Source organism: Oncorhynchus clarkii, chromosome 7, assembly GCF_045791955.1.
Source record: "Oncorhynchus clarkii lewisi isolate Uvic-CL-2024 chromosome 7, UVic_Ocla_1.0, whole genome shotgun sequence".
Classification (NCBI taxonomy): Eukaryota; Metazoa; Chordata; class Actinopteri; order Salmoniformes; family Salmonidae; genus Oncorhynchus; species Oncorhynchus clarkii.
The window spans coordinates 26,416,296-26,429,986 of record NC_092153.1 but is presented as its reverse complement, the minus strand read 5'-3'; the positions used below and the strand labels follow the sequence as shown (position 1 = coordinate 26,429,986).

Below are 13,691 nucleotides of genomic sequence, written 5' to 3'. Positions count from 1 at the left end.
TATGTAAACACAATTTAAAAGTGACTACGTAGAATAGTGTGGAGTGCAGTTTATACATATGAGATGAGTAATGCTAGATACGGAAACATTATTAAAGTGGCCAGTGATTCCTAATCTATGTCTATAGGCAGCCGCCTCTGATGTGCTAGTGATGGCTGTTTTGCAGTCTGATAACCTTGAGATAGAAGCTGTTTTTCAGTCTCTCGCTCCCAGCTTTGATGCACCTGTACTGACCTTGCCTTCTGGATGATAGCGGGGTGAACAGGCAGTGGCTCAGGTGGTTGATCTCCTTCCTATGGTATCGGGTGCTGTAGGTATTTCCTGGAGGGTGTGAAGTTTGCTCCCGGTAATGCGTTGGTCAGACTGCATCACCCTCTGGAGAGCTTTGCGGTTTTGGGTGGTGCAGTTGCCGTACCAGGCGGTGATACAGCCTGACAGAGTGCTCTCAATTGTGCATCTGTTAAAGTTTGCGAGGGTTTTAGGTGTTAAGACACATTTCTTTAGCCTCCTGAGGTTGAAGAGGTGCTGTTTCGCCGCCTTCACCACACTGTCTGTGTGGGTGGACCATTTCAGTTTGAAAACCAAGGCCCAACGTGGGAAAGGCTGGGGGTGAGAAACACAGATCTGGAAATAGAGAGGGGAGTTGTTGTCTTCCTGTGAAGAGGGCAGAACAAACCCCAAAAAGTTACAGGTGTAATGTAATATTTGGAGTGGCTAGAGATACTTGAGGAGAGATTTGGGAAACTTAAGGAGGTATCCCAAATTTCATATGTATACTGCTCTATCAAACGCTAGTACAGTTGTGTGGAAGGAATGTTGTGTACATGTCAAAGTTCATTTTCAACTTTCAGAAGAAAAGTCTAAACTGTGCCATGCATATAACCTTTGGAGCGGCGCCAAATTGAACCGTCTTTGTATTGGCTGTGCGAAGGATCTTTTGTTCCTCCGCCTCAAATTCACTCTTGTAATAGCTTTTTTATCAATGGGAGAGATGGCGTTATAATTGGCCATGTAATTACAGAAAGCAATTGAAATGTTAAATCTATGTTTATCCTGTGAAAATTATATCTCGATGTGCCTCGCCTTGCAATACTGGCTTGTCTAATTGCTCCATGTAGACTGTCACACTGTATTGAGCTCAAATAAATGGTTTAGAAAGCTCTGGTGTTTAACCATCCTGACCACCAGGCTTGACTCTGTACTGTGATCACATCATCGTACACTCTTAGAAAAAAAGATGCTATCAAGGGGTTCTTCGGCTGTTCACTCTTTGAAGGACCCTTTTTGGTTGTGGGTAAAACCATTCTGGGCTCCATGTAAAACCCAGGGTTCTGCATGGAACCAAAAAGGGGTTCTACCTGGAACCGAAAAGGGTTCTAACTGGAACCAAAATGGTTTCTCCTATGGGAACAGCCGAATAACCCTTTTTGGAACCTTTTTGTCTAAGAGTGCACTGTCCTCTCTGTTCCACCTTTTGAACACTACTCCACACAAGCACAACCCCGACTGTAACTCCACCCTGAGTGCAGCTTCACCCAAACACTTTGATCATCACTGACCACAGGTCATCACTGACCACAACTCAAACTCTGACTACAACTCTACCGTGACCGTTGTGTCCTCTTCATCAACAACCGCAATCTGACCACTGTGCCACCATAACCATACCCCCTTCCCTCCCCCTCACACTGGTTTGCAAGACTGCACTACTAACCATTCTGCTATTAAAGAGCTAGAGAACACCTTTTTCTTCTTCTTTCGCTCACCCCTCCCCCTCATCCCTCAGTTACATTTCCTGTTGTGGTCTGTGGTGTTTCCACCTGGCTGGCTGGCTGTGCCTGCATTCAGTCACTCATAGACTCTGATACAGTCAGTGTAATTTCCTGTGCATAGTACGCTGCCTCTCCACAGACCAGCTTGTACACACACACACACACACACACACACACACACACACACACACACACACACACACACACACACACACACACACACACACAGTTCTTAATTTCCTCCCTGGCTCCCTCCAGCCTTATTACTATACTTCAATATTTCTCCCAGTCCACTTTCAATTATCTCTTGCTCTCTCTTTCCTTGAGAGATGTAGTCTTAACACCATTATAATGTGTACGGGGGTGGGGGATGTGTGCGTGTGCCAAACAATTTATTTTTAAATGCAGTAAAGCTATTGTATGTTTATCATATCAGGGGAGGGGTGGTTGTGGTCTGTCTCTCTGTACACAAGAAGGGCCATTTGTGTCTTGTGTGTGTGTGTGCATAGAGATATACACGTTTTATCTCTATGTTTGCATGTGTGTATAGTTGAATTGGTTGTGCACCTCTATCCTCTTTGTTTTTTATATGTATTGTTTTAAAAAAATAACTTTTATTTAATTAGGCAAGTCCGTTAAGAACAAATTCTTATTTACAACGATGGCCATGCCGGCCAAACCCTAACCCGGACGGCACTGGGCCAATTGTGCGCCGCCCTATGGGATTCCCAATGACGGCCGGTGGTGATACAGCCTGGAATCGAACCAGGGTCTGTAGTGATGCCTCTAGGACTGAGGTGCCTTAGACCGCTGCGCCACTCAGGAGCCCGATCTGTCTCTCTGTACACAGGAAGGGCCAGAGGTTGGAGAGGTCGGAGCAGTACGTCCTCAACACCATGGAGGGGGGCAGGAGTACCCTGACCATCCGCAACATCATCCAAGGGGACGGGGGCGGCTATACCTGCCGAGCCACCAACAAGGCCGGGGCGGAGGAGAGGGAGCTCTTCCTCAAAGTGTTCGGTGAGTGTAGCGGCATGTCCTTCGTGGGCATCCACCCTTATGTTAGGACCTTCTCCAATTGAAGTGAACATGCCAAATGGTCTCACGTCGCATTTAATAATTACAACCAAAATGTCATGTCCTTATCAGCCGTCTTGATGTCGTCCTGAAAAACACATTGCTACCTGGATTTTATATGGTTATTTGATGTTGCTTCGACCAGAAAGCCGTAATTGGACCTAGAATTGGTCATTTTAACATACCAATTTACTTTTGCTCAGTTACTTTTCAATTAGTTTTTCTTTAGATTTCTATAGGCTGTAGTCACTGTAGAGAGCTTTTAACATGTTTACTGTGAATTCCTTGATGTTCCTAGAGAGCGTAAAGTCTTTGACCTTTTGCACGTCTCTCTATGAATATAAATCCGTATGGATTGGAATGAAAGACGCTGGGTCTTTAGAGCCAAAAACTGCATGTTCCGCCATAGGCAAAAGACACTATAATAATCTACATGTTTAAGCAACATATTCCAACATAAGCTACATATTCCTGAGTATTACCAAAGATTTTTTATAAATAACCCAAGATGGACCACAGCCTGTCATTTCCAATGAGAACAAATTAGTCATAGGGGGCAGAACCAAGCACGAGTGTTCTAGAATGTATTTTCATATTTCCGTCAGGGGGAATGCCTACTCTGTGAAGTGCGTATGTGCAATAACTATATTCATCCCTTTTTTCACTTTGGGTAAGGGTAAAATCGACAAAACTTAGTCCACTCTGTTCGTAACAGATTCGAGTTTTGGGAGCAGAACTGTTTCATCAATGAGAACATTTGCATAATGTCGGCCAAAATCCATCTTCTCCCACTGCCGGCCACTGGGATTCCTCTCATCACCATATTTTGTATCGAGTGGAAACGCCAACCAGATGCATCACACTTACACATCCGGTGAAATATCTGGCTCGTTGTTCTATCTGTGGTGTTACTGGATGTTTTCTAGTGAGTGTACAGTCCTTGAACTTATGTGACCTCATGTGTGTCTATGAATATTAATACATATTGATTTGAATATAAGGTGTTTCGTCTTGAGCGCCACAAACAGCCAATTCCTATTCACCAAGGGAAACTATTATTTCAGAGGAAAACTTTTATCATACAGCCACTACCTCAACCAATCATCCAGCAACTTGAATCTAATACAATTCCAGACGGGGGAAAAAATACAACTAATTTATTGTAGAATCGGTGGCACCCTGTTCATAAAAGTTTCAATTTATATTTTCATAAAGCTGCCAGCATATTTCCTCCCTGATTATTCCGATGGAGCTCTTTCCTCTTTATGAAAATGTATGGAGATTTATGCTCTAGTCATCAAGATCCTTTCAAGGCCCAGGCTCCGGTTGGTCTTCAAAATGCATATTTCAATTAAGAAGATAGCGGAGGGCTTGAGTTTTGTTTTGCCAAGTGCAGTGGGGAAACACAGTTGTAAGAGTTGTATTACCCCTGCAAGTTGAGAGAGAGCAGGAGATGAAGAGAAGAGCGGGATTTGTCATTGAGAGTTTAGGCCACATTTCTTGGTGTTTCACAGGGTTGAATTTCTGTGGCCTCTTGCGTTTGGTGTCACCCGAAGCAGCTGCACTGGCCAACATCTGGGCGACCATGAAACATCAATAATATAGTTAAGAAACTTGAAGCAAAAGCTTATTTTACACAATAAATGATGAAGGTATTGGCTAAATGTTTACAGTAAAACAAACTTTTATTGTGCTGCCGAGAGTCGCTTAATATCTTTTCCATCTTCAGCTTGCTCATCTGTAAAGGAGAAGACACACTTGCACAGAATTGACCATCTGTTGTGCATAAGCTTAATTAAGCCCATTCCCGTATCATATTGATGAATACTATCATATTTCACTTGAAGGGGGTAGGCTATTGTTCATCCTTTACAGCACCTTTCCCACCCTGGAGTTATTGTATGAATCATAGGCCTCATCTGTGTATCGCTTCTTGGTTCCCACTAGGGCCTCTGGGTGTAAAAAAAAATATTAAAAAGTGCTGAGGTACTTAAGGCAGGTCTCAAGGCCATGTTTGGAAGTATTTAGCTTACCTTGAAAAATCTCCATCGAAATATTAATGACTTGTTATTTCTGTCAAAAGATAATTGTTTATGCTTCCATTTTTGGCTCTTCAATGACTAGGCCAATTTGATCTATGTAGCTCTAAAGGCCTAAAGAAAATCATTTATTTTGTGTGTTTGTATGTGTGCGCATGCAAATGTACATGCATATGCGCATGCATGTGTATGTGTTGGTGCATATACAGTAGGCATAGGTGTGTGTATGACCCCATTACGTGACAAGCTCTAAATCCCCTTAGATGGCTCATCCATCTTAATGTTCACTCTTTTTGAAATTACAAAACGACTACTTGATTTCGCCAAGACCGCCTTAAAAAGCAGACACGCTTTAGGCCTATTTTTCCCATTTACTTCCATTTATTCACAGCTTTACAGCCGTCGCTACTTTACTCGTAGATGTTGTATAAAGAAAATGTATACATGGTATATATGTATATATATATACTTATTGCACACTATTTGCCCACGACACGCGTGGCGTTTGGGCGCTAGCTTAGACAGCCATGTCTGAGAGAGTGGTTTATCCGCCGGAGACCAATGGTGAGCGGACCTCTTCGCCTCCGCCATGGTGCCACGCTCCTTAATGCTTTTTATCGAGGGCGCTCGGCATCAAAAAAAGGGTTTGTCTGTACACCGTGTGTCTTGTCGCTAAACACCCAGCCATCGCCAGCCAGCCGGCGTAATGCTGCGTCTGTTAAGAAGCCAGAGGATCCACAGAAGGAATTAAAGAGACTGTATAGAAGGAATATATGAAAGAGGAAAAAACTTCTGTCGAAGAGAAAGAGGAGAAGTAAAGATATTGTGAGAAAGAGGATGTGAGGGAGTAGGGAGACTTAACTCAAAGTAGTGGTTGTCTGTCTGGGCAGGGTGTGGACTCAAATGTAAGGATTACTTTGTCTCAAGGCTATAAACTGCGATGCACAACTCTACTTTCAGAAATAGAAACGTACGATGCTGAAAAGTAGATTCAGATCGTATGGCCTCAATAGTCTAAAGCCCAAAGTCGTCCATCTTCCAATACCTGGTGCATGCACTAGGCGTCTCCTGTCTTAAATTATTGTCTCTCTCTTTCTCCCTATCTCTGTCTTTCTTCCTTTCACTCTTCATCCCTTATCGCTCTCTTTATCTCTTTCATCCACCCTCTCTTTCTCTCCTTCTCTCTCTATTTCTCTCTCCTGTATCTATCTTGGACTCTCTCTCCCCCTTCTCCCTTCCTCTCTTTCAATCTCTCTCTTTCCCTCTCTGTCCCTCCAGTCCAGCCACACATCACCCAGCTGCGTAACGTGACGGCGGTAGAGGGCAGCGCCGCCATGATCTCCTGTGTGGCCGAGGGTGAGCCGCTGCCTGAGATCTCCTGGAGGAGAGCCAATGATGGTCGGAGCTTCACCGACGGAGACAAGGTAACACTGGGATGTCCCCTGCTCTTACTTCCGCCCCCCTTTTCATTGAGTGTTGCCTACTGTTGCACTCTACTGGTACCCATTTCACTCTCTCTAGACAAACACCTTCACACGCAAACAAGCACGCACATGCTCACACACACACACACATGCATGCTTGCGTACATACGCACACACACACACACGCACACGCTCAGACAGACAGACAGACAGACAGACAGACAGACAGAGTAACCCCGTTGTCCCTGCTTTTACTCTCCATCTTCCACTTCATACTGCCTACAGTCACACAAAGTACTTTCCTCAACCCTCTCTCACCACTTATTTCTTGCCCAGACGCACATGCACCGACCAGTTGCCCGGTATTAACAAAGAACATATGAGGAGAATGCTCATCTTTGAAGATGGATGTGACTGCGTCATAGAGTAGTTCTCAGCACAGACATTTTATGAGTATACGTTTTGTGGGACCCAGTAATTCCAACATCTCCTTCTTAGGGTTCTTTAGAGGCACTACGTTATATCCACCATGCAATACGGTACAGTATATATGAAGTAAAAGATTGTGTTACTTAACAAAGAGAGAAAGGTAGGCCATAGGGTAAGCTACCTCATCCAAAGATGAGTTATACTCAGTGTATCAAGGTTGGATGCCATTGAAGACTCATTTGAAACAAAACCATGTTGGTCACGACTTTCATCTCTGAGATTCTCGGAGCATACCTTGTGTCTCAACAGACAGAGGTTAAAGAAATGCTCTCAACATGGCTGAGAGTAAACAAACAGCTACCCTGTGTTTCTCTGTCATTGTCTCAGTAGCCGCCGAGCACTAATGCTTTTCGAGAGGCGCTGCATTAGCAAAGATGGCTTCCACTTTCCACGGGAAAAAGGTCAATGGCTGAGATAAATGAATGTGTGCGTTGGCACCAACCGCTCGGCTTTATAAATCAAGGCACTGAATGAGAGTAAATACTTCTTCGCGCGCTGAGGCAAATGCAATTATGGAAATGTGAGCGCCGAGCAACACACCTAAATGTATGTGAAAGAACAAACAGGGCTTTGTGTATATTGCTGCCTTGATTGATGGCCATGGTCATTAGGTGTAAAGCTACTCGCCTCTTCTTTCAATTTACATCTGCATATCCAGACACAGCCAGCACGCTACTCTCTATTCTTTTATCCAGTACCATAAAACGTAACGCCACTACTTTACATCAGGGTAATGTAGCAAGAGCACTGTTTTGTTTTGTCTCCTTTTTTGCTGTCGCTAGCACATTTGTTTCTCATTGAAGCACATACAAACCCAGCAAACTAGTTGAGAAACAGTGTACGCTTGCTGAAAGTCAATGATACATAGTAACAGAGCATTGTGGGTTTCTGTTTACCTGTTTTCTCATCTCAATGCCACTGGCGAGGTTATGATAGCACTAGCAGCAAGCCACAGCAGCTCCCCATTCATGGCAGCTTAATAAGGTCTTACAGCAAGCCGGCACTCCCAAGGGCAACAGGCACAGCCACTATCTCTACTGAAGAAAGAGGATAAGGAAAGTTGTTGCGTCTTCTTTTAACTGATCCAGAGCCAGCACTAATACCATCGGAGAAGTTCGTATGGGCTTACTTGGAGTTCAGCTTTGGAGATATCTTATTTAAGATCATGTGTGAGCATTGCAGGGTGTAGGAGGGCATGTTCAGTTTCCTCACATCAGATGGAGAGGACTTCCAGTGATCTGCTCTGCTCTCCATCTTTCATCTTCCACCTACCTTTACCTCTCTCTCTTTTTCTCTCTCTCTCTCTACCTAGCTCTCTTTGTCTCCCTCTTGCTATGTGGGCTTTCTGCCTCATACTCTCTCTCTCTTTCTCCTTCCTTCTGGCTGTGTCTGAGTGTGTGCTCCTGCAGTGCCTCCTGTCCATGTCAGCTCCTCTGCACTGCATATCAAACAGGCTAGTGTCTCACTCCCTCCCTCCTCCCTCCCCCCCCCCCCCCCCCCCCCCCCCATCGCCTCCCTCCTTCTCCCTAGAGAGAGCATCCCTTCCTCAGCCAGGTGAACCTGGGAATAAATAACCCAAATATAGGAGAGAGAGTGAGAGAGAATGCACAAAGCCCAGAGTCAGCATTCTCTTCCTCTGGCAAATTTGCTCTGCTTTCTGCCCCCCTGTTTATTTGACAGCGTTTATACTCATTCCAAATTCAGTGGTCAGTTCTACTCCTGAATTGTTCGAATGGAATGTGGAGGGCACCTGCTGTATATGTGCAGTAGCATACTGTGACCATGCTACTGAAAGCACCACTTTCATAGCCAACCACAATTTTTATTAAAAACAATCACCTTCAAGGAAAAACCAACTTGAATCTACACAAGTGAGGATTCACCTGAGATCAAACCAACTTTACTATACCCTTTATCACTCCTTAAAGGGAGGCCTCTTTAACCTGGCAGTAGCGAGAGACTGTGTGAGCTGAAATGACTGCAAGAGATTGTTTCAATCTGAAATGACTGCGAGAGACTTCACAGTCAGTGCTGATACAACTGAGGAATTATAATGGGCATTAACAGGGGGCGTTGGGGCACTAGAAATGAGCTGTCTATGCATCGATTGTCTAGGGAGATCTATAGAGTGGGCGTCGGAGTCTGTGTGAGTCTGCCACATCCGCACACTGCAGGGGCAAGCTCCCAGAAGACACCAGGGCTCAAGACTGGAGAAGGGAGGAAGGAGAAGGGAGGAAAGTGACACAGAGACGGGTCCCAGAGGAGGGAGAGATATCTGTAGGCCAAATTAGACCTGGCATGGGAACTCCGGGGGTTACGACTGCAGTCTTCTGAGTGCTGTGTTCAAATAGTATTTGTTTTCTTTCAAATATTAAAATAACCAATGGAGTAGTCCCAAAAGTGCAATCCACGCCCATCTGGCACTCCGGACAGGCTTGATCAAACTCTCAAACTATTCGAAGAACCCAAAAGATTTATTTTGTAAGTGATGATCACCCTGAGCTAGTTTGTCTTTGTTAAGTATCATTGATGATTACAAGGAATGATTGCCACTCCCAATCTAATTGACCCTCGGCTTCAAATTGAGACCATCTGTCTTCACAGTTCTCTATCTAATTATTGCAAATCAATTGATAGTCAATCACATTAATCCTAGCCAGAGGCGTAAAACTGATTTTACATCAGATACTTGGTTTGACTTAGTGTCAGGGGGGTTTAACGGTGATGAAGGTGTGTGAGGTTGTTATGAAGTAAAACGTCAACAGATAAAAAGTGTATGGATTAAAAACTTATTGAACCAGGCAAGTCAATTGAGAACAAATTCTTATTTACAATGACGGCCTAGGAACAGGGGATTTAACTGCCTTGTTCAGAGGCAGAACGACAGATTTTCACCTTGTCAGCTCAGGGATTCGATCTAGCAATCTTTTGGTTGCTGGCCCAACGCTCTAACAACTAGGCTATCTGTCGCCCCGGCTGGATGGATGGAGTGGATGAAGCAAATTCTTCACATGAGATGTACAGTATGCAATACATTCACAATCCATTTGTCCATGTGTCCATACGTGTGTGCTTATGCATGTGTGTGTGCACAGAGCCAAGATGGACGTATGGATGTGCGGGGCCGCCATGGCAAGTCCATGTTGACCATCAGTGGGGTGAAGCTTACTGACTTGGGACGTTTTGACTGTGAGGCCCTCAGCAGGATCGGGGGCCACCAAAAGAGCATGTTCCTCGATATAGAGTGTAAGTACTGTTGGAGAACAAAAACACACATGCCTGCGCTGATACGGTATACACACACACAGACAAGTTTGGACATCTGCACAGTATTCACACACAGGGAATGGAGCACAGCCGCTACCTCCCTTTTTAACCGAGGTGCATGAATTGATGAGCACACTGAAGTAGAGATAATGTTCTCTACTGGAGGACAATGGAAGTTAATAAAAAAGTTTTTTCATTATTTCATCTTAAACCAATACAACTTGTTTGCACATGCAAAGCATCAAAACCACACACACAAAGCTGCTGACTTGTAATATTCCATTGTTGAACGCTGTTTCTGTTTTCCCTTTTTAGCAAATGCTTGAATAATCACAATAGAGTTGCCTGCCCCCCCAGAAAGGCTAATTAGTAGGAGGATATCCTGCTGCATTATTTACCCCATATTTTACACACACACACACACACACACACACACACACACACACACACACACACACACACACACACACACACACTTCCTGGTGAAAAAGACTGCTTCCTCCTGTACTCTTTAATAATAAGATTAAAGCTAAAGATCTCACCATCTCATTTCAGAACACAGTTCAATTCAATCCAATGGTGCTTTCACCCTTTGATTTGTACAATCACATATTTGTGATCATTGTTGAGTGGTCCCTGCAGTGTACCATCGCAAATATGTGATTGGAACAGAAGTAACAGAACATTTGATGCAACAAACGTGTCTAAACAGCATCTTTGTCCAAAAAAACATCTAAACAATGTTTTGTGCTGATGGGAAATAAAGGTATTCACCTTTGTAAAAGACAAATGTGAAAAGACAAATGTGAACTTCATCATCCAAACATAACACAGAACACATCCACAGCCAAACTCCATAAACCAGTCTAAATAACAAGTTGTGCTGACAAAAAAAAAACATAAGTTAGAGACCTAAAAGCTAGACTAGTTTACAATGTACCACATCCCCGGTGAACACAAAGGAGAAATGTAATATTGTTTAGAAAATAGCTAACAGCAGCTAAATTCTTTATGATGGCAGCCATGTTTGTTTGTTTGATAAGCGAAAACTCCATAATCCCAGAATGCCATTCACTATAAAACGCAAACAAACATAGTCAAAGATGGCTTTGCCTATTTCCTGAAAAATATGAACTTAGTTTGGCCACTTTTCAGCATATTACAAATCTTCGATGTACAAGAACCAGAGCACATACCGTTTTTGACAAGTGACAAAGATCACAGATCATCACCCCAAATGCAAGCCTACTGCCTAGCCTAACCGTAGCTCGAACGCTAGACAGGGATGAAACCATTTTAGCGGAATTTGTGGGCGGGTTCATTACATTTTTGGGGGATTTTCAAGTCCATGGGATGTAGAAATGAGGGAAGGTTTTGTGGGGAGATATTCCTATTATGGGGAATTTATCAATACATGGGGGGAAAATACAGGAGAAGTTTATAAGCCAAATGAAAATAAAACCCCTGGATGGGGGATCTGAGCTGGCAACCCTGAGGTACCATAGTTACAATCTGATGCCTAGTTCAAAACAACTGTGAACTGGGAAATCTCCATCTTCCGACCAGTGAGTTCAAGACAACTAGGAACTCAGGAAAAAAATTAGCTCAGACTGGGAAAAAAAATGTTGAATGGTCATCCAACTTGGAATTCCAACTTGGAAACTTGGGCCTCTAACTAGAGCTCGGACTTTCTGACCCAGGTCCAAGACCAGTTGTCTTGGACCTGGGAGTCGAGTGTACTATACCTTCACCTCGTTTTGTTATAACATCTTTGCAACCAGAATGCATTGTATGATATCAACAAACATGGTGCCACACACAGCTGGTAATTAGCTTATCATTAGCTCATCATAATCAGTAAAACTTTAAAGTATTTTACACACATCATTCCATTACAATCTATGTAAGAATCGGAATGCATGATTTGTCACCAGTACTTGAAAACGTGAATGAAACAGTAAATCAATTATGATCCATACATATGGTATGCTACAATAGGAATGACAACACAATATACAAAAAAATAAGGCACTTACTTTGATAGGAATGCACACATGTCCAAAGTTCTAAAGAACAATGGAGTCAATGCAGGTGCCAGCCAGAAACTGTGCAAGGCCTCTTCTGACTAGAGATGTGCCATGACTTCATACCTGTTCTGGGGAAAAACTGGGGAGGTGCTTGGGCTCTCGTTGAAGAGAAAAGTTTGTCCGGCTCAGTCAAGTATCAAAGATATATTGTCAGCAACATTGAAATGGGCTACTTCTTATGTGAATTAATGAGGAGACGGAACACACCTCAATTCAAACTGTCAATTTGAAACACAGCCAATAGATAATTAGCAGGCAGCGTGCCTTGGTTTCAGGGCAGCGTAGGTTAACTGTCCTGTTGCGTAACAATCACATTTTGGAATAGTGCGTGCAGTATGATATCACACGCATAAATAAACTCACCCTGGAGGCGACCGTTCGAGATATTTGGAACTCGTGTGAAAAGGCTAATGGCATGAAACATACATACATGTCTTTTCTAACAAACGTGCTATGAATGGCATCCTTTGAGGTGAGCATGCATGACATCACTGCGCTCACTTTTCTCCAGCCACCCTTGGCAGTGCCACACCCTCGCTCAACACTTGACCTTTAGAAAGTAGAGGGACAAAAATCCGCCCCGAGAGGTGTGTGATTTAGCATAGATGCGGGCGGGGGCTAAGCCAGCTGTCGCCACGGAGCTAATAAGCGTATTTATTAAGTCTGTGGCGGGACTAGAGGAGATGGTAGAGGCACGTCCTCCTTCGTGACAGAGCGCCAGACATCAATATCCCTAATGGGATACTGCGAGCAAGCATATTAAAATTACTATAATGCCACTCTACTGACTACTGGGCGAGTGCAGCGGCGAGCAGGGATGGCGATTGCCCCCCCCCCCCCCCCCCCCCAATGCAGTGGGGTGGATCGTTCATTAGCACCCATCCAGCTCGGCACCACATTCACACACAACGACACACACGCTCGGGAAGAGTATCGTAATGGAGATCTTTCGCCCAGCATGAGGTGTCTTCAATAAGTTCAGGCTTCCTTTGAACTTTAGGGAGAGTGTATTGAGGCTTTCATGAGACACTCTGTCTTTTCCCTTTGTGTGATTATGCTTAAACCCAACAGTTTTATGGATTTTGATCATCTCAGATTTTTTTTTTTTTTAATTGCCTGGTTTTGCATGACTTGGAAGCTAACCGACCAATCGTGTTGTGTCTTGGATAGACATGCCCAAGTTCCAGACCAACCAAACCATATTTTACTCGTGGGAGGGCAACCCGGTGAACATCAGCTGTGACGTCAAGTCCAACCCGCCCGCCACCATGCTATGGAGGAGAGAACGCCTCACCATCTCGGCCGAAGGCACTGCCAACACCCGTGTCCACACAATCGACGGCAAGTCCCTGCTAGAGGTGGGTATAGGAAGGAAAAGGGCACCCACCGGTAAACAGTCTAACTTCAGAAATATAAATCATGGTCACCTTAGCATCCGCAGCTTCCAAGTGGTCTATTCAACTCCTTTCCTCTCCTCTGCATCTCTTCCCTAGGTCATTGCCAACTTACCTGGTACAAAAAGGGCTGAATGAAAGA

At 44.1% G+C, this 13,691-nt stretch overlaps 1 protein-coding gene across 2 annotated transcripts in view; it reads left to right on the top strand.

Moving 5' to 3' along the window:
- Positions 1–13,691, top strand: part of LOC139413128 (neural cell adhesion molecule 2-like) — a 384,436-nt gene that overhangs the window by 316,685 nt on the left and 54,060 nt on the right. For both annotated transcript variants that reach the window (XM_071160211.1, XM_071160210.1), the window contains exons 7-10: positions 2,623–2,792; positions 6,167–6,312; positions 9,897–10,047; positions 13,326–13,513. In XM_071160211.1, the coding sequence (XP_071016312.1) occupies positions 2,623–2,792; positions 6,167–6,312; positions 9,897–10,047; positions 13,326–13,513 (655 nt within the window). The remainder of the gene's footprint in view (positions 1–2,622; positions 2,793–6,166; positions 6,313–9,896; positions 10,048–13,325; positions 13,514–13,691) is intronic.